Below are 21,497 nucleotides of genomic sequence, written 5' to 3' on the forward strand. Positions count from 1 at the left end.
CTGCCTCTGCAAGAACTGTATGCAGAGATAACTAGGAGAGGCAACATCAAGCTATTTCCCTGGAAGATGCCATTTTAACCTCTAGTTAAGCTTCCCAAGAAAGTCCACAAACCCTGGTGACTTCTGCCTGAGTTGTTATCTAAATATTGTTTCTGCTAGTCTTGTGTCTAAGTCAGTGTCCATGACATTTCGATCCATGAAAATCAATCACTCAACCTAACTGGTACTTTAGATAATGACTGAAAAGTTGTCATTTTGTGAATTGTACTCCCAAGACATTTGTCCAACTGCCATGGTTACTGTTTGAAGTAATTATGGCAGTTATAGCATAGTAAGTTCTCAGAGATACCAAAAAAATGCATACAACTCCTATTCCTACTCCCCATTTTCATACTTTTTCCCCCTTTTTGACTGAAGCAAAATGTAGATGTAATAATACACAGTCAATATAATAAAGTTAGAATATTATTTAAAATGGCAGCAGCCCCCAACCTTTTGAGCACCAGGGACCAGTTCAGTGGAGATTTTTCCACAGACTGGAGGGCTGGGACATGGTTTTGCATGCTGCCTGCATCCCGCAGATGGGATGTTCGCCTGTTTGTGGGACCCATTTGCTGACATACTGTGGACTGGTGCCAGTCCATGCACTGGTGGTTGAGGACTCCTGTTGTATGGGGCACATATATAAATCCCAATTGCCTTTTACACATATTTTGTTTTTCTTGATATTATTTTGAAAAGCTAATTGGTATTCTAATATAATATATTTTTGATCAAATACTATATCTTCTAGTTTCAGAGTTCTAGTGCTGGTTAGGATCAAAAGCTGTAGAGGGAGCTTTTATTTGCTCCTTTCCCCAGATTTTTGTTTCAATATGTTGAATGGGAATTAAAGTTGCCATAGTTTGCCTGTTTCAAATGTGCATGGATCCATCCATTCTCTCACCATCCTCTTTAGCTTCTGCTGGAAAGCAAGCACTGGTACTTGGTCTGATTTGATTTAAAATTCTCTTGTTTAGTGATCCTTTGATTTTTTAAAAAAATAACTGGCATCCTATCAATGCCATAGACATTGCAGTATTCTTGGGATATTCCACTTCTGAGGTTAAGCTATAATTATTGCATGCTTCATACAGTATTTATAATTTAAAGTATATACTAATATAATGGAGATATTTTCATGACCAAAACTGTGATCTGTGAGCAGAACCTGCGCTTGGTAGAGCTGGCACAGCTACAAAATCTTCTGTATTAAACCTGAAGTTGCCTACGTAAACCTAAGTTAGACTGGCAACTCTGAGATGAGACACGTTTTGTGGCCTGATCTGCTTCCTGATGGATGGATGAGTGGATGGATGGATCGTCTTTGTTTTCAGTCTCCATTTTGGCAGACTTGCACCTTTTGCACTATTATCCAATTGATATTTCAATACATGCAATAAAGCTCTTAGTTAAGTATATTGGATAAGCCATTTCATAGTACTTCTTTATAAGAGATGCCTGAAACATTTTTATTGGGAAAGGTTCAATATTTCTAATATTTGCTAATATTTATTCAAGACATTTTGTGTTCCTCACATTTGCCAATATGCGCTCTGATAATATTCCATATTAAATTCAAGAATTCCAAAATGTATTAAATGAATAGACACTTCAGTAATGTCCAACAGATAACTAAAATTGAAATTTTATTCATTTTAATAATATTCAGACAATTCTCTGACAAGACTTTACTGAAATATGAAGTGCAAATGGGAACCCTGTAGAATGTTGATAAAAATTGTACATGACATTTTAAGCGCCACAAAGTACACACTGAAAACTCTGAAAGTATATAGGCATAGCAACATGCAAGTGTCATGTACTTAACATTACAATATGCATTTTGTTCAGTAAAAATTATGAAATAACGAGAAACTGTGCTTCCATTGTCAGTGCTGCATTCTTAATTCCTCTGTATGGAATTAAGTGATGTAGTGTCCAAAACATAGCTGAAATTGCATGTCAGTTACACTGTAGTTCTTAGGCCAATGTAGTCACTTTTCAGTTAGCTACCAACCTGGGGAAAGAGTTTACCAGTCCCATTGGTCTAGCAGTCCTGGATCAGATAGGACAGAAATATTTTATGTGTTATAACAATGAAAACTTAGAAGTGGATTCCCCAAAGTTGAAAGCCTAAAAATGAAATGAATGGGGAATACTTTATAACTTGGCAGTTGTGGACCTATTTCAGTGGAACAAATGGAATTCACCACCTTATTTACTCATAAAACACCTTTTTCAGATTTGTTTTGGTTTTTGTTTTTAAGAAGAAGAGATTGAAAGAAGGAAGAGATAATTGCAAAAGACTTTGAACATCCCAACTTTTGGTGAAACTATAAAGTGCATTTTGAATTTAAAATGCTGGGAAACTATATAGTGCATAGAGTTGTTGTTGTTGTTTTTAATAGTGCTGCTTTCTCACCTATAAAATTGTAAGGCTGGTAATAGAAAATGAGGATCTGCTGAATTTGTACAAATTGCCTCAAAAGAAAGCAGTCCTTTGGCATCTCTGTATATGTATGCATGCACTTTATAGTATGGAAATGCAGAAAATATATAAAATATAATTAAAGTATATACATATTATTGCTAAATTAATCAGATGCTTACAGAAAGTGTATAATTTGATTTATCTATGTTTCTAGAATAAAAAAAATACTATAGTTTACTTATCAATGCATCATTCTTTTATAAATATTTTTTCTAATTAAGACACATTTTCAGATTGAAATACTATAAAGAAATATTACTGTATAGTGCATTTGTGATTAGTACAGTGATTGTAAATCTTGTGCTAAAATAAAATCTTTTTGGAAAAAGTTGATTTCTGTATCCACATGAAAATGCCTGTTAATTGGGCAGTTTGTCTACATTCTAAAAAACGAAAGGTAAAAATAATTTATCTGAAAAGTTTCTATAGCTGTGTTATAATAAATTCAACTGGAATTTGCCAGGTTGGCTTCAGCTAACTTAAAGGATTGGGGCCAGAACTACCAGTGTTATCAATAAGGAATTATCTTCTTTCATGCAGGTTCTTGAGCATATTTCGCAGGCAAATTATATGAAGATATGTTTATTGCATGAATCACTGCACATTGGATTAGAAAATTTGTGTTTCTTGCTGTGTTTCGTGTATTTTCACATATAATTTTTGAAAACTAGAATGCTCAAAATGCATATGTAACAATTTGTTACCTATCACAGCCTTGAGATAGAAATAGTTTTGACAAGTGACTATTGTAGTATCAGTACCAATAATATGGGATATTTTTAAAGTAAACAATTGAATAATTATAACTACATATTTTATCTATTCTAAGATATGGAAAACTACTTTATTTCTCTGGAGTTTCTTTGCTACCCTGTTTTTGTTCCAGATGCCTATGAATTATCATTCCTACCTTTCCCAAAACATTTCTACGCATTTTGGGCTCCTGAAAATGCTGTACAAAATGAAGCACACTATAGTAATGAATTGGTGCACAAAAACTGATTACTTGGAGATGGGTTTGCATGTTCAAATGCAGATTGGACTGCAAATCTCTTGAGAATAAGTGATATGTACTTCATACTGAGCATACTTAACATTTTGATGTCCTTTCAGCTTTCTCTTTTCCACTTAGCTTGCCCAAGCATTTGTGCATCCAGCTGCTAATTACCACTTTCCTATAGGATAATAAATAAGATAAAATTGGCCATTAGGAGGATTTACATGATATCTGCAGCAGAAACCTGAGCACTGAACCTGTGGCTCTAATAATGTATTCTTAGTCTGTAGAATATATCTATACTATCTACTTTCATGCAGGACTTGGTACATGTATAATGAAGACAGTCAAACAAGGTTTAGTCTGACTTAGCATTGAATTGAGTGTATGTAACTATAGAAGACTGTCGTTTGCATACATGGAGATGGGTTATAAATATTCTAAGGGACAGAAAAGCTACATTTTGCTTAACTGTCACCTTAAGTGAAACTTATTGTAAAGGGAATTAACAAAAGAAACCTAATGATACTTGAGGTATTTGAAACCATTCAATTATAGCATTTTTTTTTTTTTTTACAAAAGTGTAGTCATATTTAGGGTAGCTTGTGGTTGGTATCTGCTTTAGAATTAACCAAAAGAAGATAGTTTGGTAGACAAGATTATTTTTCCTTTTTCCTAATTTTTCAGAGCCCTACTAGGCAGTAGGGCAATTGCTTGCCTATCTAGAATTCCTTACAGCAGAAAATATTCCATTAATTTCTTATTAGAAATTACTAGAGGAAACTAGCAGATAGCAGCCTAAGCTTTCAGTGTTGACCCTTAAAGCAGCTTATTCATAATTTGCAATGCTTCATAGTGCTGTTAGCTGAGTAGCTCTTAACTGAAAGTAAAATAATTTCAATCAAATAAATTATATGTTGAAATATGTATATAAGATATTATTTTAACAAATATAACATTAATATTTTGTTTAAAACAATGGCACAATGCATTACCTCAGTTGGCTCAATTGTGAAAAGTGAGGAGATTCAATGCAATCCTCTTGAGCAATCTGGAGACCCAAAGTGCATCAGTGCCATCAAATGATTCTTGCCAAGATTATGATACCTGGATAACCCAATAAGGGATCCTTTGCATGTAAGTCAGTCAGAAATCTCCATTATACAAACTATAGCCCAGGCATTATGTCCTACAAGCATAGCAGATACATACACACTTACTGCAATCTGATGTCTACAAAGTCAAAATCTTCAGGTGATTAAAGAATCTCAAGATACCAATAGAAGTACAGTTAAAAAATAAATTAAGAAACACCATCATTATTAATAGTAATAATAATAAATTTAAACCTCAGATTTATTTTAGGAATGTATTACAACTGACCAACAGAAAATAGATTAAGTGATTCAGTGCTTTGGGCAGTAACAATAGTGCTTCAGAGAAGGACAGCTATGGCTGAAGTTTGGAAGCTTTGCGAGGTTCAATTTCACAATATCTCTGTGATTTTTTGTTTTGTTTTGTTATCTCATTACTTTAAATGCTTTTGGAAGCTCATATTAGAAAAAAATGATGAAATTAAAAAGATCAATATTATATAAATTTATATTTGTGGGAAAAAATAACTTAATGAAAAAAGGCATTCTCTGCTGTTTGATGGAAGCATTTTGTACTCACTATGTAAGATTATCTGGGGTTATTGGGAAATAAACAGCAGAAATTCCAGGTGAGATACTTCGGTGAAATAAGGTTCAGGTTATTTCTTTGGCTGTCTTTCCACTGCTCACACTAAAAATACTAGAGCAAATGGCAACGTTTCATCATCTAGGAAGGATGCTTCCTTCCCTCAAGGAAGACAAAAACTGCCAGGTTTGGGTTAGATATAGATTTCTAAGCAGTTATGAGACCTTTCTGGCAGCAAAGATATTAGCAGGTAGAGGTCTGTGCTCAAAAGGTATTCGAAAGGAGCCCGATGACACCCAAATAAGAAAACAGACCAAATGGATTGATGGTTAGGTTTTAAAAATAACTCACAGTAAATTAAAGAATTGGGGAAATATACATATTTAAAGATGACAGTTTTGCATGTATTGTAATAATTCATGATTGTAACTGCAAGCTTTTATCTCCTACCTTATAAAATAATCAAAATTCATATTATAAATACATGTGTTTCCAATATCCATACAGAGAAAGCACAAGATACTTACATGTAAGTACACTGTGGTCACCTATATTTTTGCATAGTTTTTAGCATGTACTTTGTGCCACTTAACTCAAAGCATTACTTGGATAATTTCTATTTCAAGCTTAGTCACATAGTTTCTTAGTAGCTTATTTATTATTATATAAGTGTTCACATTTATTATAAATCATTATCTCTAATGATTAAGAAGATACAATTTAAGAACATTTTGGAGAAAACTAGTGTGACCATAATTCTTTGTAATTGAATGTTTTGTTTTGAGTTGATTAGAATTGCCACTATTCAATGGAATAATAAATGTAAGAATTTTATATTCCTCTTGGTAACACTTTATAATAAGTGGCACTAAATTACACAGTAACTGCAATGTTACATGGAAGCACATGTAACATATGTATGATCAAAATGCCTAATGTATGTATGAATACATAGTAAGCAATGCTTTTACAACAAAACATTATATAAGCTCCCATTGTTTCTTTTCACTGAGAGATTCATCACAGATAGGTAGCCTACATTGGGAATAATTAACTGAAGATATCCAATTCACTGGAATAATTGGTAATATGATTTTTCCACATTTGGTTTTAATAACAGGAAATTTCAGTGTAAGATGGTTTCCCTGTGAAAAACAGGTAAATGGTTAGGATTAGGGTTAAGATGGTTCTAGAAACTATTAAATTTACAAATGGCATTCCAGAATGAAAGATAACAGATCCATATATTCTGAGATGCCATCTTCTATTTTTATTTAAAAAAATAATGAATTATAATGATTGAAAAAGAGAACAATAGTAATCAGTAACAACTTGATGTGCTGGATTGATGACAAAAATACATTCTAACTTTCTTGGTTCAAATTTCATTAGTTGCTGTCTTCAGATCATGATTATTTATACCTGTCTTCTATGATAAAGCAGGCAATTAGATTATCATAAAATTTTAGCGTCTTATTCTAATGTATTAATCTAAACTTGGATTTCCGAAAGTGGATTTAGAATGATATAATCACCTTCCTTTATTATTCATATAAATTATACAAGGTATTGAACACATGCATTTCTCCCTGGATGAGTAAAACTTGTAAATGTATATGTCCCTCTTATTCATCCTATTACACTGAACATTCAGTTTGCACAAGGCCATTTTCTAACTGGTAGTGTTCCAGATACATTGGCCTACAGCTTCCATCATCCTGACAACATACTCTGCTATGCAGCAACCAGGGAATTAGTTAAGAAAACAAAGGTTTATATTGAAGCTTTAGTACATCAAGTACCTAAGAGCAAATCTAAGAGCAAATATCTTGGCCAACATGGAATCTACCATGTCCTCTCACTACCTGGCTTTTCCCATGTTTTTCTGAACTGTACTGGTAGAAAAGGCACTGAAATAGGAAGCAGAATTATTTGGATCTGCTCAAGTGCTAGTGCAAAATCAACACAATTGAAGGACACTGATTAAAATGAGGCAGCATTACTAGAATTATAGCTCCAAATATAAGAGTTTTTACATGGGATAAGTAAACTCAGTTGGTTTCATGCTGTAAAATCAAACAATGGTAAGAAAAAATGTCAGCATTATTTTTGAAAATAATCTGATATAATATTGCTATTTTATCTAAATGGGACTGAATATATTAAAACAGAGAAAAGTAGAGAAAGATTAAGGGCCAAAATCCTTAGATTAAAGTTTGCTCATTTATGGAATGTATCATTTTAAATAAAGTATATTTTTTATTCTGTTCCAAAAGCTTCCTTTGCTCTCAAATACAAGATTGAGAACGTCTGATTTTACTGGGTATTAGAAAGTGATAATAGACAGTAATTTTTCATTCTGGTGGACTTTCTCATTGCCTTTTAGCCTGCTGTACATCTCAATGTGCAAGGAAAGATTTTTTTTAATCTACTACAAGCAAAACTTAACAGTCTAATTCCTATCTCTGTTGCAGAATTCCAGTGTTTTCTGTAACCTACAATGACTAAACATTTTGAAATGCTTACACTGAAAGATGTCTAAAGAAATCTTACTTCATAGGGATGAATAAGTAGGTAAAGTATTTCTATATAATTTAAACAATAGAATTGAGAAAACGTATGAATGTGTAAATATAACACCAGTAGGCATATAATTTTAGTAAACATAATCCTAATGCAGCAAGGCACCTCAACACATGTTTAAGTGCATTGCTGGCCTTTACCTTAGTTCTACAAATCAGTTTTTGAAAACATGACTAATGTTATAAACCTATACTAGCTTCAATGTGTCTAGTACTTCTACCTGATTCTCTCAAATTACCATACTAGATTATCATATTATTGCATTTTTTCCACAGATTTTTGAATGAACTGTAAAAAACAAGCATGCAATCACATCAATGCAGACGTATTTCTTTAAAATATCATACTGTATATGATTTATTATGTTAACACTCAACCACATCATATTATTTATGTTCTGTATACTTTGAAAAAGTGCTGCTTGATTGATGGTCTCTCTCTCTCTCGCTCGTTCTTTTTTTTTTTCTCATTGAAATTAACAAAGTAATTTTTTCCCCTTCTAACAAAAACAATTTAAAAACTACTATTGTCTTTAAAAGGTGTATAGCCTTCGGATAAATAATCTGACACAATACCTTTGATTTCCATTGACTGTGACACATGATGCCATATTCAAATGTTACCCACCCTCCTTCCATTCCCCACACAAAAAATAAAGCCCAGGACTTAATTCTTTACAGTAGGCCATTATGCTTTTAGACTTCACCAGTAATAGTTTCTATATAGAAATGTATTCCTCTTTTTTGTCTTATTTTTTAAAAAGTTTGCAGTGCTTTGGAGATAAATAAGAATTTCTACAATTTTAGTCAATTATGTTTACATGGAACCAGGAAGTAAGAGCTTATCTGATTATTTTCATTTATTTTCATTTATTTGTTGTTGCCTTTTTTTGGTCTGAAAGAGGAATATTTTATTTGGATTAGACTTTTTTAAAAAATTATTATTATTCTAAACTGTCCTTTTGCCCCACACTCAACATAATATCAAAGAGAGATCTTTACTGTGGAGCTAAAAGCATGGCATATATTCTTGATCATTCACCGTGACATAAGTTTGTACCTCACAAAATGCATAGACAGAAATTTAATATAAAGGATTAGTCATTTACCATATACACAAAACATAGAGAGTTGTTGTAACATTTTCTGTTTGGGGTTTGGCAAATCCAACATTGATAAGCAGCTCTGGAACTGCCAAATTATATATTGAATTTTTTAGTAACTTAATATTTAATCATTAATGTGGTTGTAAGACAAAACCTGAGGCTGTGCACTGGTTGTTAGCTTAAAACTACCTTTCCATATAACATTGTGCTTCCATTGTATAACAAAGAGAAATTAACTGGAACTAGAAAAATTTGTTGCTGAACAGTGCTAGGACATACAGACAAAAAATACTAATACATGTTATCTACTCAGAATATTAATTTAAGTTATATCTAAAGGGATATAATGGACATTAGAAAATGCTTACTTGTGACTGACTTACCTACAGCCCCAAAAGTTAAATATGTATCAAATAATGTTTAATTGGATTTATTATATGCACTATATACAGATATTAAAATGCCTTGCAGTTTTGCCCCATGAACACGTTCAATTTGCGTAGGCAGATAGACCCACATGAAGCAAATAAATTAAAAGGAATACAAATTATAGAAATATATATGGAAGTCTTTACGATTCTAGGAGCAGTAAAAGAGCTGGACAACCATTTTCAAAATGGAGCTACATAATCCATCACCTTGGATTCTGTGTAGACAGGAGTGTATGGTGTTGATTACCACACAGAAGTTGCTTTTAATACCAGTATTTCATTAAATAAAAGTTCTGTTCATACTCCTTTGCTGCCATTTGCAAACACACAAGAAATTATAGTAGAATGATTTCATTAGTGTTTCTTAGGGCATAATGTTTCAATGCTCGGCTGATTTTGAATTACAGACGATATATAAAACATTCTTTGTAAACCTCTAATCTTACTTGTAATGGTTTATGTAAGTACATTTAGGTCCTCACCTAAGAACATTTGCTATGAAAATGGTCTGATGCAATATAGGTAAGGACCATATTAAAAGAAAAGAAAAGGAACACTTTCTTTAAAATGTAGAACAACCAAATGTGAACAGATGATGATTAAATTTGTTAAGGCTGTATATTCAAGCACTGTATGTTAAAAGAGCAATGTATATGATGATTAGGCAATAAGAAATGTCCTGCATTATGAATGGTATCATAATTAAACAAAAATTATGTTCATGGCTGATTGTTGGTACAAACTGGCAACTGAGAGCAATTATGCACTTTAACAAGGGTAGAAAGGAGACATGATAAATTAATTCAGAAAGATGAGAGCCAGTTTTCTCCAAGAGTCAGCCTTGTGAGTAGTGGTGTTCAAAGAATCTAAGTCTGCATCTATATGAAATATTCTTTCTTCTCTTCTGCATTAACTTGGCTGCCTTCTGCATTGATAATGGCTGTATCCGCATCAGGTGCATCTTCAGCTCCCTTAGCTTCATTTGTTAAATATGTTCCTGTAGGAAACAGTGTGATTAAAAGACAAATGTTAGAGATACAGGCAATTTTGATATTGCTTTAGAGATGGGATTTTTCTAACAGAAAATTAATTGGTCTGGGTATAGACCATGTTAAAGTCTATATAGCATTCTACTATGAATTTTTCTAAGATTCAGTAATGATCCTTTCTATCATGAATCTGAATAGTATGCATGGTTTTTTTATTTGTTAAAGTAGTAGTAATTGTACAGTCCTGCTATCATGATAACTACATATCTATTGCACAGAAAGGGTCTGTTGTACCATAAGCTGACAAAAATTCATTAACAAGAAGCTTTGGGGGAAAGGTCTTAATTAGTTTTGGATGCACTGTGATAGAAAACACAGAACATTTCTTTATCCCCTTAAATCAATCAATCAGCATGTCCTGCAATTTCAAAATTAGCACTTTTGCAGTCTATTCCTTCAACAAAAAAAAAAATGTTAATTGCACATAATGATTAATACATCATTTAGAAGCAGCTACACGTTAAGCCATATTCTTAGTGCCAATTTCATTGGAAATATTTTATATATATATATATATATATATATATATATATATATATATATATATATATATATATACATATATATATATATATATATATATATACATATATATATATATATATATATATATATATATATATATATATATATATATATATATATATATATATATATATATATATATATATATATAATTTATATATTTTCCTGCATTCTTGCTGTAACCTGTTTTGTTCTGTTGTGCAGGTCTATCTCTATTATGTAGATTTATTTGCCAGTTTACCATATATATATATATATATATATATATATATATATATATATATATATATATATATATATATATATATTTACAGAACAGTAACATATTTATTTTTATTGATGTTTGAAACAAGTCAGTTTCAATCAATGGGAATGGCTGCTTGGTTTGGAAATTGGAACATGTGTTTTATCGTTCTAAAAATGGAGATACTTAGATCTCATACTAGACTTCTCATATAGCTTAGACTTTTACTATAAAAGCTAGTTAATTAAACTATTATCTGGAAGCTTATTTAAGTTATCGGGACGAACCCTTTGAAAACCTGTGCCAAGAGCTTTGTTAGTCTTCAGTAATATTCTAAATTTAAAATAAATCAGGAATATTTTAATAGATATTTATTCTAAAGGACATGGATATTTCTACTTATAATGCAGATGGAAAGTAATATCTATTTGGTAACATTTAATAGGCACTGGAATATTCTTGAAAAAAGACTTGAAATTAAGCTAAATATATTTCAGTTTTGCAAGCTGATATTTAATGCATACCGTATATGTCAATACCATCTTAATATCTGATGAAATTAGGCATAGAGAATTGGTATATGCACATAGCAAATACATTTACTTATAAAGTAGAAAGCATATACTATTATTTAAATAATGAAGAAGAATGAAGTTTTAATCACAATTGCTTTCTCCCTGTATATCTTATTGTAATTAGTGTCTTTGAAAACACATATCACAGCTTTTGGATGAGGCTGTGGTAAAAACAAAAGAAATCACACTATGATTTAGTGAGATCCATGAAGCTGAATGTGGACTAGACATTTTCTATCATGTTTGATCTCTTTAAACTATACTCACAAATCTGTATGCCTGTTTACTAGCCTTTGTCATGGCTACTTTTATATTATCATATAAAATATTATATTATATTATCCCATGACTTGGGACCAGGTTATCTGAGGGACTGTCTCTTGCTGGTCACATCTACATGATCCATCAGAGCGGGGAAGTAGGGAATGTTGCGGGTCCCATCCCCAAGAGAGACCCAAAAGAAGGGCCTTCTCTGTGGTGGCTCCCTATCTCTGGAACATAATTCTCCTAGAGATTAGAATGGCCCCGACTCTAATTGTCTTCCAGAAGGCACTGAACATTTGGTTCTACCAACAGGCCTGGGGAATCCAGAGCGGGATGGAGTCCATTAAATGGCTTGTGTGATCTTCTGTCACTGGAGCGGGGGTAACAGGTGGGGGGTTATTTTGTTATATTTTACTATATTAATTCATTTGATTGTTTTCGTTAGTTTTTATTGTTTTAAATGTGGTTTTATTTATTTATTTATTTATTTATTTATTTATTTATTTATTTATTTATTTATTTATTTATTTATTTATTCAAACTTCTATACCGCCCTTCTCCTTTTGGACTCAGGGCGGTGAACAGCCAAAATAAAAACATTTATACATAAAGTTAAAGTTAAAAATAGATTTAAAATAATTAAATAAATTTGGCCCGTAATTTAAAACTTATCAATTTAAAATCCGTATTAATTTTTAAAACCAACCATAAAATCAGGACAGACCGGCTAACTGAAAAAAATAAGTTTTTAGGGCCCGACGAAAAGTCTGGAGATCACTTGTATCTCTGGGGGTAGATTATTCTAAAGGGTAGGTGCCACCACAGAGAAGGCTCTCCTCCTGGGGGTCGCCAGCCAGCATTGTCTGGCCAACGGCACCCTGAGGAGGCCCTCTCTGTGGGAGCGAACTGGCCGGTGGGAGGCTATTGGTGGCAGAAGGCAGTCCCGTAAGTACCCCGGCCTAAGCCATGGAGCGCTTTAAAGGTGATGACCAACACCTTGAAGCGCACCCGGAAGTCCACCGGAAGCCAATGCAGCTCGCGCAGGAGAGGGGTCACATGAGAGTGCCCCATCGCTCCCATAATCCCCCGCGCGGCCGCATTCTGCACCAGTTGGAGCCTCCGGGTGTATCCCAAGGGGAGCCCCATGTAGAGAGCGTTACAATAGTCCAGACGAGAAGTGACGAGTGCTTGAGTGACCGTGCGTAGGGAGTCCCGATCCAGAAAGGGGCGCAACTGGCATATCAGGCGAACCTGATAGAAAGCCCCGCTGGCCACGGCCGTCATATGCCCTTCTAAAGACAGCCGTGCGTCCAGGAGGACACCCAAGTTGCGGGCCCTTTCCGTGGGGGCCAATGATTCGCCCCCAATAACCAGCGATGGCGTCAGCTGGCTATACCGGGACGCCAGCAGCCACAGCCACTTGGTCTTCGAAGGGTTGAGTCGAAGCCTGTTTCTCCCCATCCAGACCCCCCTCCAGGCACTGGGACATCACTTCCAAGGCATCATTGGGATGCCCTGGGGTGGAGATGTACAGCTGAGTATCATCAGCGTACTGATGGAACTCCACCCCAAAACCACGGATGATCTCACCCAGCGGCTTCACATAAATGTTGAACAGGAGGGGCGAGAGGACCGACCCTTGTGGCACCCCACAAACAAGGCGCCTTGGGGTCAACCGCTGCCCCCCTGTCAACACAGATTGCAACCGGTCGGAGAGATAGGAGGAGAACCACCGCAAAACGGTGCCCCCCACTCCCAGTCCCTCCAGCCGGCGCAACATGATACCATGGTCGATGGCATCAAAAGCTGCTGAGAGGTCTAACAGGACCAGGATAGAGGAATAACCACTATCCCGAGCCCTCCAGAGATCATCCACCAATGCGACCAATGCCGTTTCCGTGTTGTACCCAGGTCTGAAGCCGGACTGGACTGGATCCAAATAGACAGCTTCATCCAGGTACTGGGGAAGCTGTCACGCCACCACACTCTCAACAACCTTCTCAATAAAACTAAGGTTGGAGACTGGACGATAGTTAGCCAAAACAGCCGGATCCAGGGATGGCTTCTTAAGGAGAGGCCTCATCACTGCCTCTTTCAAGGCGAACGGCAGGACACCCTCATTCAAAGAAGTGTTGATAATCCCCTGGAGCCAGCCTCGTGTAACCTCCCAGGAAGCCAGCACCAACCAGGAGGGACACAGTCCAATAAACATGTGGTCGCGTTCAGCCATCCCAAGATCCTGTCCATGTCCTTAGGAGCAACAGGATCGAACTCCTCCCAGATAACACTCTCAAGGCCTGCCTCAGTCATCTCATCTGAACTAACCCAGTCAGCGGCCAAGTCTTCCTGAATCTGAGTTATTTTATCATACAGATACTGTACAAAATCCTCAGCTCGGCCCTGCAAGGGGTCATCCCGCGCTCCCAGATGGAGAAGGGAGCGGGTCACCCTGAACAGGGTGGCTGGGTGGTAATCTGATGATGCGATAAGAGCGGCAAAATAGCTAGATTTCGCCGCTTTTATCGCCACTAGGTAGGTCTTAATATGAGACCTTACCAGTGTCAAGTCAGATTCGGAACGACTGGCCCTCCAACCGCTCTCTAGGTGTCTTTTCCGGTGCTTCATCTCTCTCAGCTCCTCGGAGAACCAAGGAGCTAAGTGAGTTCAGTGCCGGGTCAGAGGCCGCAAAGGCATGACCTGGTCCAAAGCCCCGGCAGCTGCACTATCCCAGGCGGCCACCAGGTCATCAGCCGAGCCATGAGCTAGAGTCTCAGGAAATGGCCCAAGCTCCATCTGGAACCTATCAGGATCCATCAGACGCCTGGGGCGGAACCACCTGGTCGGCTCCGCCTCCCTGCAACGGGGTGTGGTGGTCAGAAAGTCAAGTCGAAGGAGCGAGTGGTCAGACCATGACAAGGGTTCAATATCTATATCCCTATATCAAGGCCACTCAACCACTGAGATAAAAATTAAGTCCAGAGTGTGTTCCCCTATGTGAGTAGGGCCGTGAATTACTTGGGTCAGGTCCATGGCTGTCATGGAAGCCATGAACTCCCGAGCTACCTCAGATGTTTCACTGATGGATGGCAGGTTGAAAACCCCCATGACCACAAGTTTGGGGGTATCAGCCGCCACCTCGGCTATAACATTGAGGAGTTCGGGCAGGGTCGTTGCCACGTGGCAGGGAGCCAGGTACGTGATCAACAAACCCATCTGCACCCCACGGCTCCACTTCACAAAAAGGGACTCACATCCAGCTATCTGAGGTACAGTGGTCTCCCTCGGATCAAGACCTTCTCTTAGAATGACCGCCACCCCCCGGCCCCTGCCCTGAGCTCTCGGCTGATGAAATGTATGGAAGCCTGATGGGCATTATATTCTGTAAACTGCCTTCAGTTGCCAATGGGCAAATAGGTTGCACTATAAATTTAATCAATTAATCAATCAATCAATCAATCAATCAATTAAATACATACATAAATAAATTATAGCAGTGAACCACATTTGAGAAGTGAATAAAGTGCTAATAATGCTTTAGTATTTATGACAGACATATTATAATTTGGAAAGGTTAAAATAAATAATAGTAACTTTGAAAAAAAGATGAGATTATTATTTTCTGAAATAGCTTTCTCTAATCTTCTGTCATACAAATGTGCAAATTAATTTCCACCATCCTGCAGCAAATATGCCCATTTAGTTGTGGATGATAGAAATTGTAGTGAAAAAACTTCTACTTGGCACCATCTCAAAGAAAGCTGGTATAACTAAATTAAACTGAATTAGTTTTTCCAAGACAAAGATGTTCCTTATGATAATCTCAACAAGCAGAGAATCAAACTAATAATAATAACAACATTTTGTTCTTGAACCATTGCAGCAATTAAGAGAATTGTCATCCTCCCACCCATGAAAAGGAAGAGATTCTTATTTCAGGCTAACTGTTTAAGGATGAAAAGTTATTTAGAAACTTGTCTGATTTGCTTATTGAGAATTAAAAGCTGCATTCAAGTTTTCCGATTGAACTTATGTCCTTGTAAAGAAGTCTCACTGATTTAAATGGATTACAATGATGACAGAAAAGCAATGTTGCCTTTGTTACATTCTTCCATTAAAAATGTTAGATAAAATACACTAAAAATCCATAATGCAATTCTATACCAGAAGGAAATCACTATCCAGCATTCAAATGAATTTACTCTTAAATTGTTATTAATGGGATACAATATTAATAGCCCCAAACCATATTTTGAATGTAAGTATCTAGATCTAAATCTATTATATAATCATACAAAAAGTGCAACAGAAAGCTGTTTAGTTGAATTTTGTATGAAACGTTCTGTCCATGGTTATAAAAAGAAAAACCTAAATATCTAAAAGAGAGGGGAAAAAAATCAAAAGATGTAAAATAACTTTTAAATATTTTTTTAAAAAAAATACATCTTTTGATCAACCTAAATAAAAGTTAAATGAACTGTCTTGATTATCAGAATTGGCCAAACTAGCCATCGACTGAGCTGACCAAGTTCACTCATTCATTTTCACATATCTCTGAATGATAGTATATTTTCTTTGGAAATATTAAAATTTGGAATTTAATAATCGGTATTTTTCTCATTATGAGTTTTTCAACACATGTTTCAGGACACCAATTTATGATTGCTAGCAGGTGTTTGGGTGTTCATATACTTTATAAAGAAGATTGATATAATAAACTTCCTTAAAGAAAACAAGTAAATATACAAACATAAAAGTCTGTTGCATTGCACAAACCAATATCTTTACTGCCATTTCACTTGTCAGATCCTCTGAGTCACTGACTTCCAGCATGACCTTGGACAAATTACTAGATATTATTTTGCCACAAATAATCCATCTGTAAAATTAATGGGTTTTGCAGACACCACAAGGATCAAAACAAGAAACCTTTCCACAGACAAACAAATTCAAATGTTTCCTTATCAGAGCTGAGTTTTCATGAGAGCAAGAAAAGAAGATAAAAGTTAACTTCAATTTATTAAATCCATCCTACCTTTATGTCTTGCCAGATATCGACCAAGAAGAATTATAGAGCATAATGTAACAAAGACAACAACAGCTACTATCCCTCCTATAACAGCATGATCTGGTACATTTCTTCCAGCCAAAGTATTGGGATCTAGTGGGGAAAAAAGTAACAAAAAGGTAGATTATTCATGAGGGTATGAAATGACCCATGTATTGACACTGAAATTTAAAATAACATGAAGGATTTTCTTTGTGTGTACATGGAAATGGAATATGGCATTTTAAGAATTCACAGAGGAGTTATTTCCCTATTCTTTTCTTATCACCAATACAGCAGTGCTTGTAGTCCCAGAGTGATACAGCCCTCTGGACATCACAATACAAAAGCAGGACAAAAAGAAAAAGAAGAAAAATCTCTATCAGAAGTTAGTAAATGGGAAAGGTTTCTAGTTCTGTCTTCACTCTTCTATAACTGAATATCTATCCATGGTTATTTTTAGAAGCAAAAATAAGGAGTTGAGAATTGGGGATCAGATAGAATCAGTAGAATAGACTCTACATAATACATAATTTATAGGAATGAATCTCAGTGGGAATTCTTTATATATTCCTTTTGTCATCTCTATCCTCTTTCTCTAGAAATAAAAAAAAGAGGAGAGTATAGCTGAGCAAGTCCCAGAGTTGACTGAATCTGCATGAATTGAACCAGATAAATATAAATGGAGCCCTAAAGAATATGGTTCATTCTCAACTTCTGAATTTAAAGCAGCCTTCTGATTTATGCTGGAACAAATTCAAATAGCAGTTAATAATCCATCAGTTATTTTTCATTGAAAAACTTGCCATATTGACCATTTATTTTTGAGTACCTTGTTCTCAAGTACCAAACTAGTATTTTGTCTATTAGCCTTAAAGGCAGCTTTCTACACTTGGCATTTCTTAGATATGTTGGATCTCCAGTGCCAGAATTCCCAGCCAGGAGGATGCCATTTTGGAGACGATAGCTATGAATATTGAAGTGAAAAAAGCAGGTCAAGTAATGTTAAAATGTATTTGTTTGTACTTAACAAAACTTCAACTCTGTAATGATACTGTTAAAATATACTGACATTATGCTAATGATTAAATGCATGGAATTAATTTTTGCAAGTAATTTTAAAATTGCTATGTATATTTTGTAACATCTGACTATTGTAACCAAAGATTCTCTTTAAGAGTAGTGTTTAAATCCTGCATATGGGCTAAGGTTGGTTCCCATCAATCAATCTGAAATACATGCATGTTAGTTTTATCTTTCTTATAGCGCCATATCTTATCTCCTATTCCTTGTTTCCACAAAGGCTGAAGAGAACTATGCCCCTATTTTATTGAATATAATATAGTTCTTTGTACCATCCAGGACTGTATTTTATAAGGAATATGCATTATGCAGGGACTATTACTTGTATCAAAGCAGATGGCAGTAAAACATCCTTTCAAATGTCTCATCAGAAGACTGAAGGGTGGGGAAGCTGAATGAGCATGATGAGAAGAAATAGCAAATCAACTATGGGATTGTCTGGGCAAGAGGATTCCTCCAACCTTACACTATTCATACTCCATTTATGTGACAATATATATTAAACCTATTATCCAAAGTTGAAAAGAAAGACTCATAATAACTTTTCTATCATGGGTTTTTAAGATTCCCCTTTATTTTGGTAATGATTTGGTTAATGCATGCCTTTATTTGCATCTTTTACTTGGATTAATCCAGAGAATATATGGGAGACGCTGTGTGGAATTCCTGTCATAAATAGCAGCACATTTTTGAAGCCAGAGTAATACTGCTAAGGGAACTTCTGCACAGTCACTATTTTCACCAGTCTAAAGCTCACAATATAAGTTACAATGCCCCACAACTGTTCTTGCTATGACCATTCTGCCATTTCATACACTGTTTATGGATCAACTGGCACTCTCCCAGTTACCCCTAGAGAGCACAGATATAAGCATCTGGCTGCTACAATGCCTATTGTTCTTGTCCTAATTTCACCCTGTATTTGTTTTTGCTGCTTGTTCTCACAGATCAAAGAATGCTATGGCAACACGGAATACTAAGCCCAACACAAATTGCTGCCAATAAAAGCTGCCTGGCTCCAAGCTCTACGACTTGTGTTCCAGAACTGAAATTTCAACAATACCTCCTCTGCTCTTGCTTCACAAGAAAGTCATTCACTAATACAATATGTTTGGTGTCAGTTCTTGATCAAATACAAAATAATCAATGTGTTTAAGATGCCCCAGTAATTCAGTTGGTATAATTATATTTTATTGTTCTAGTTGTTGTTGTCATTATTATCAATATTATATATGTCCTATTCATGAAGGCTTCTACAATAGAACCCAGAAAAGCAACAAGAAAATAATTTGATAAAGCAAAAAATAAGGTATCGCTCCTCTCAAAGGCAATTAAAACACATGTAAAATGTCTATTAAATATGTGTACTAATAGGGTATGTTTAAATTTAATAGATGGTATAAAAACAAAATTATCTTCAAAAACAGTCTGATACTGCCACAGATGCATCCCACAAATGCCTGGATAAACAATCATGTTTTAAGCAGCTGTTTAAAACAATAAAATACGGTGCACAAGTGTATTTATTCCAGGACAGCTCTGAAAAGTGGGCACTGCTAATAAGACTTTATTCCTAATCAACATACTACAAGCCAGATAGGTGGACAAGAATCAGAGCATCCCCATATTAAAATATGGGTTGGATGGCATTGGAAAAAGTGCCTTTTCTAATACTTGCAATAGAAGCTGTTTGGATTGCATAGACTCTAGTATTTTGGAAAAGGCTAGAGATATATTTTAAAAATAGGTACTAAATCAGCCAATTTACCTGAAGGTAAATACATACACGTACACACACACACATATACACTATACCAGCTGCATCTTCTGTACTATCTTTAAATTATTAATACCTAGGGTCCTGAAGCTATACATTCCTGGGCAAGCTAATCCCCAAGCGAAAACTGGCATTGGTCCAGCTAAACTGTCTATGAAAAATCAAAGGAAACCCCAAAGTTATACAACTCTTCTTTTGAGGGAAATACATGGCAATCATCTTTCTCATTCTTCAGTTTGAGAGCACATCCAATGGACCTGGATTCAATTATAATCACTATAAAACACAGTGATTTAGATAGTTAAATTTTTTTTGGATGCTATTAGATTTAAATTAAATTTTTATTAGATACTATTTAAATTATTTTAGTATGGTACCTTCAAAAATATGAGCTGGAACTGAGGTTTTTGTCATCTAATAAAAAGCTTTACAATTAATATATGGCAAGCTAAAACGCAATCTCTGTTGTCAAACCATTAAGCATACAGGAATGTATTATGTACAGAACAATGTGTTATCTTGTTGCAGTTTTCTGATAGAAGACTAATCCCTTGAGTGAATTACGAAAAGTAAATGCACTTTCAGTTATCTTTTATCTTATACAATTAGTACTTCCCTGCTATGTTCTTCAGGCTGAATTAAAGATAGATTTTGATTTGGTTCTTTTCATACACACACACACACACACACACACACACACACACACACTCCAGTAATTTGGGAAAAAGTAAGAGGGCAAGTACACATAAAAGCATGCAACTCCAGGAAATAAATATGTGTGGGATTATGTTGATAAAGAGGAGAAGCATTTGCTTGCAAATAGAAATCAAATGTGTTGCCATCTCCTTTTCCATCAAAATGTTGATAATTAGTATCTGCATAGAATGTTAGTTGTATATTTAATAGATTTGAAACAGTTTGTTTTCTGTATTTATGTACATTTCTAAATGACATTGTTACCAATGAAACATTTTCCCCCCAAGTTCAGATAACTGAAAAATAAAATTGAAAATGCTTCTTTTTTTTTCATACAACAGCAAAAATGGAAGAATTTTGAAAAATCCCCTACCCCAAAGTATATAAATATAAATATGTATAAAAAATACAGTATAGACTTTATACAGTGATATAGATGAAGACATACATAGATATAGATAACATAAATATTATAGATGATATAGGTACAGATATAGATCCAATTCATTCTGTACTGTCAAAAGATGGATTGATATGGAGAACATTCTCTCTGTGCCAGAACAAAAACAAAGATGCCTAGATAATTTTCAAAAGTTTGCAAAGAAAAGAGCCTTCCTCTCTCACACTGGATTCAGATTTTTCTGATAATAAAACACAGTTTTCATGCAATTTTCAGAGATCAGTTTTTCAAGTAGAATGCATGTGGCTTGAATCTTTCAAACCAAGACTTAAGCTTATAATCTTCTGGACCTTGAATATTTTTATTGATGTATCCTGTTTCCCCTGATAATAAGCCAGCTTTTGAGTGCATGGCAATAAGGCCAAGCGCTTATTTCAGGGTTCAAAAAAATATAAGACAGGGTCTTATTTTCGGGGAAACATGGTAGATTCAGATATTATTTTATATAACC

The 21,497-nt window shown here is 35.0% G+C and overlaps 1 protein-coding gene across 6 annotated transcripts in view; it reads right to left on the reverse strand.

The window, feature by feature from the left end:
• Positions 1-1,657: 1,657 nt before the first annotated feature.
• Positions 1,658-21,497, reverse strand: part of CADM2 (cell adhesion molecule 2) — a 382,098-nt gene continuing 362,258 nt past the window's right edge. For all 6 annotated transcript variants that reach the window (XR_015734449.1, XR_015734448.1, XM_034420012.3 and 3 more), the window contains 2 exons: positions 17,019-17,144; positions 1,658-10,326 (listed from right to left, as the gene is read on the reverse strand). Coding sequence is in view for 4 of the 6 variants with exons in the window: in XM_034420012.3 (XP_034275903.1) it covers positions 10,208-10,326; positions 17,019-17,144 (245 nt within the window). In the remaining 2 variants the exon portion in view is untranslated. The remainder of the gene's footprint in view (positions 10,327-17,018; positions 17,145-21,497) is intronic.

Source organism: Pantherophis guttatus, chromosome 5, assembly GCF_059756535.1.
Source record: "Pantherophis guttatus breed Tessera chromosome 5, ASM5975653v1, whole genome shotgun sequence".
Taxonomy (NCBI): domain Eukaryota; kingdom Metazoa; phylum Chordata; class Lepidosauria; order Squamata; family Colubridae; genus Pantherophis; species Pantherophis guttatus.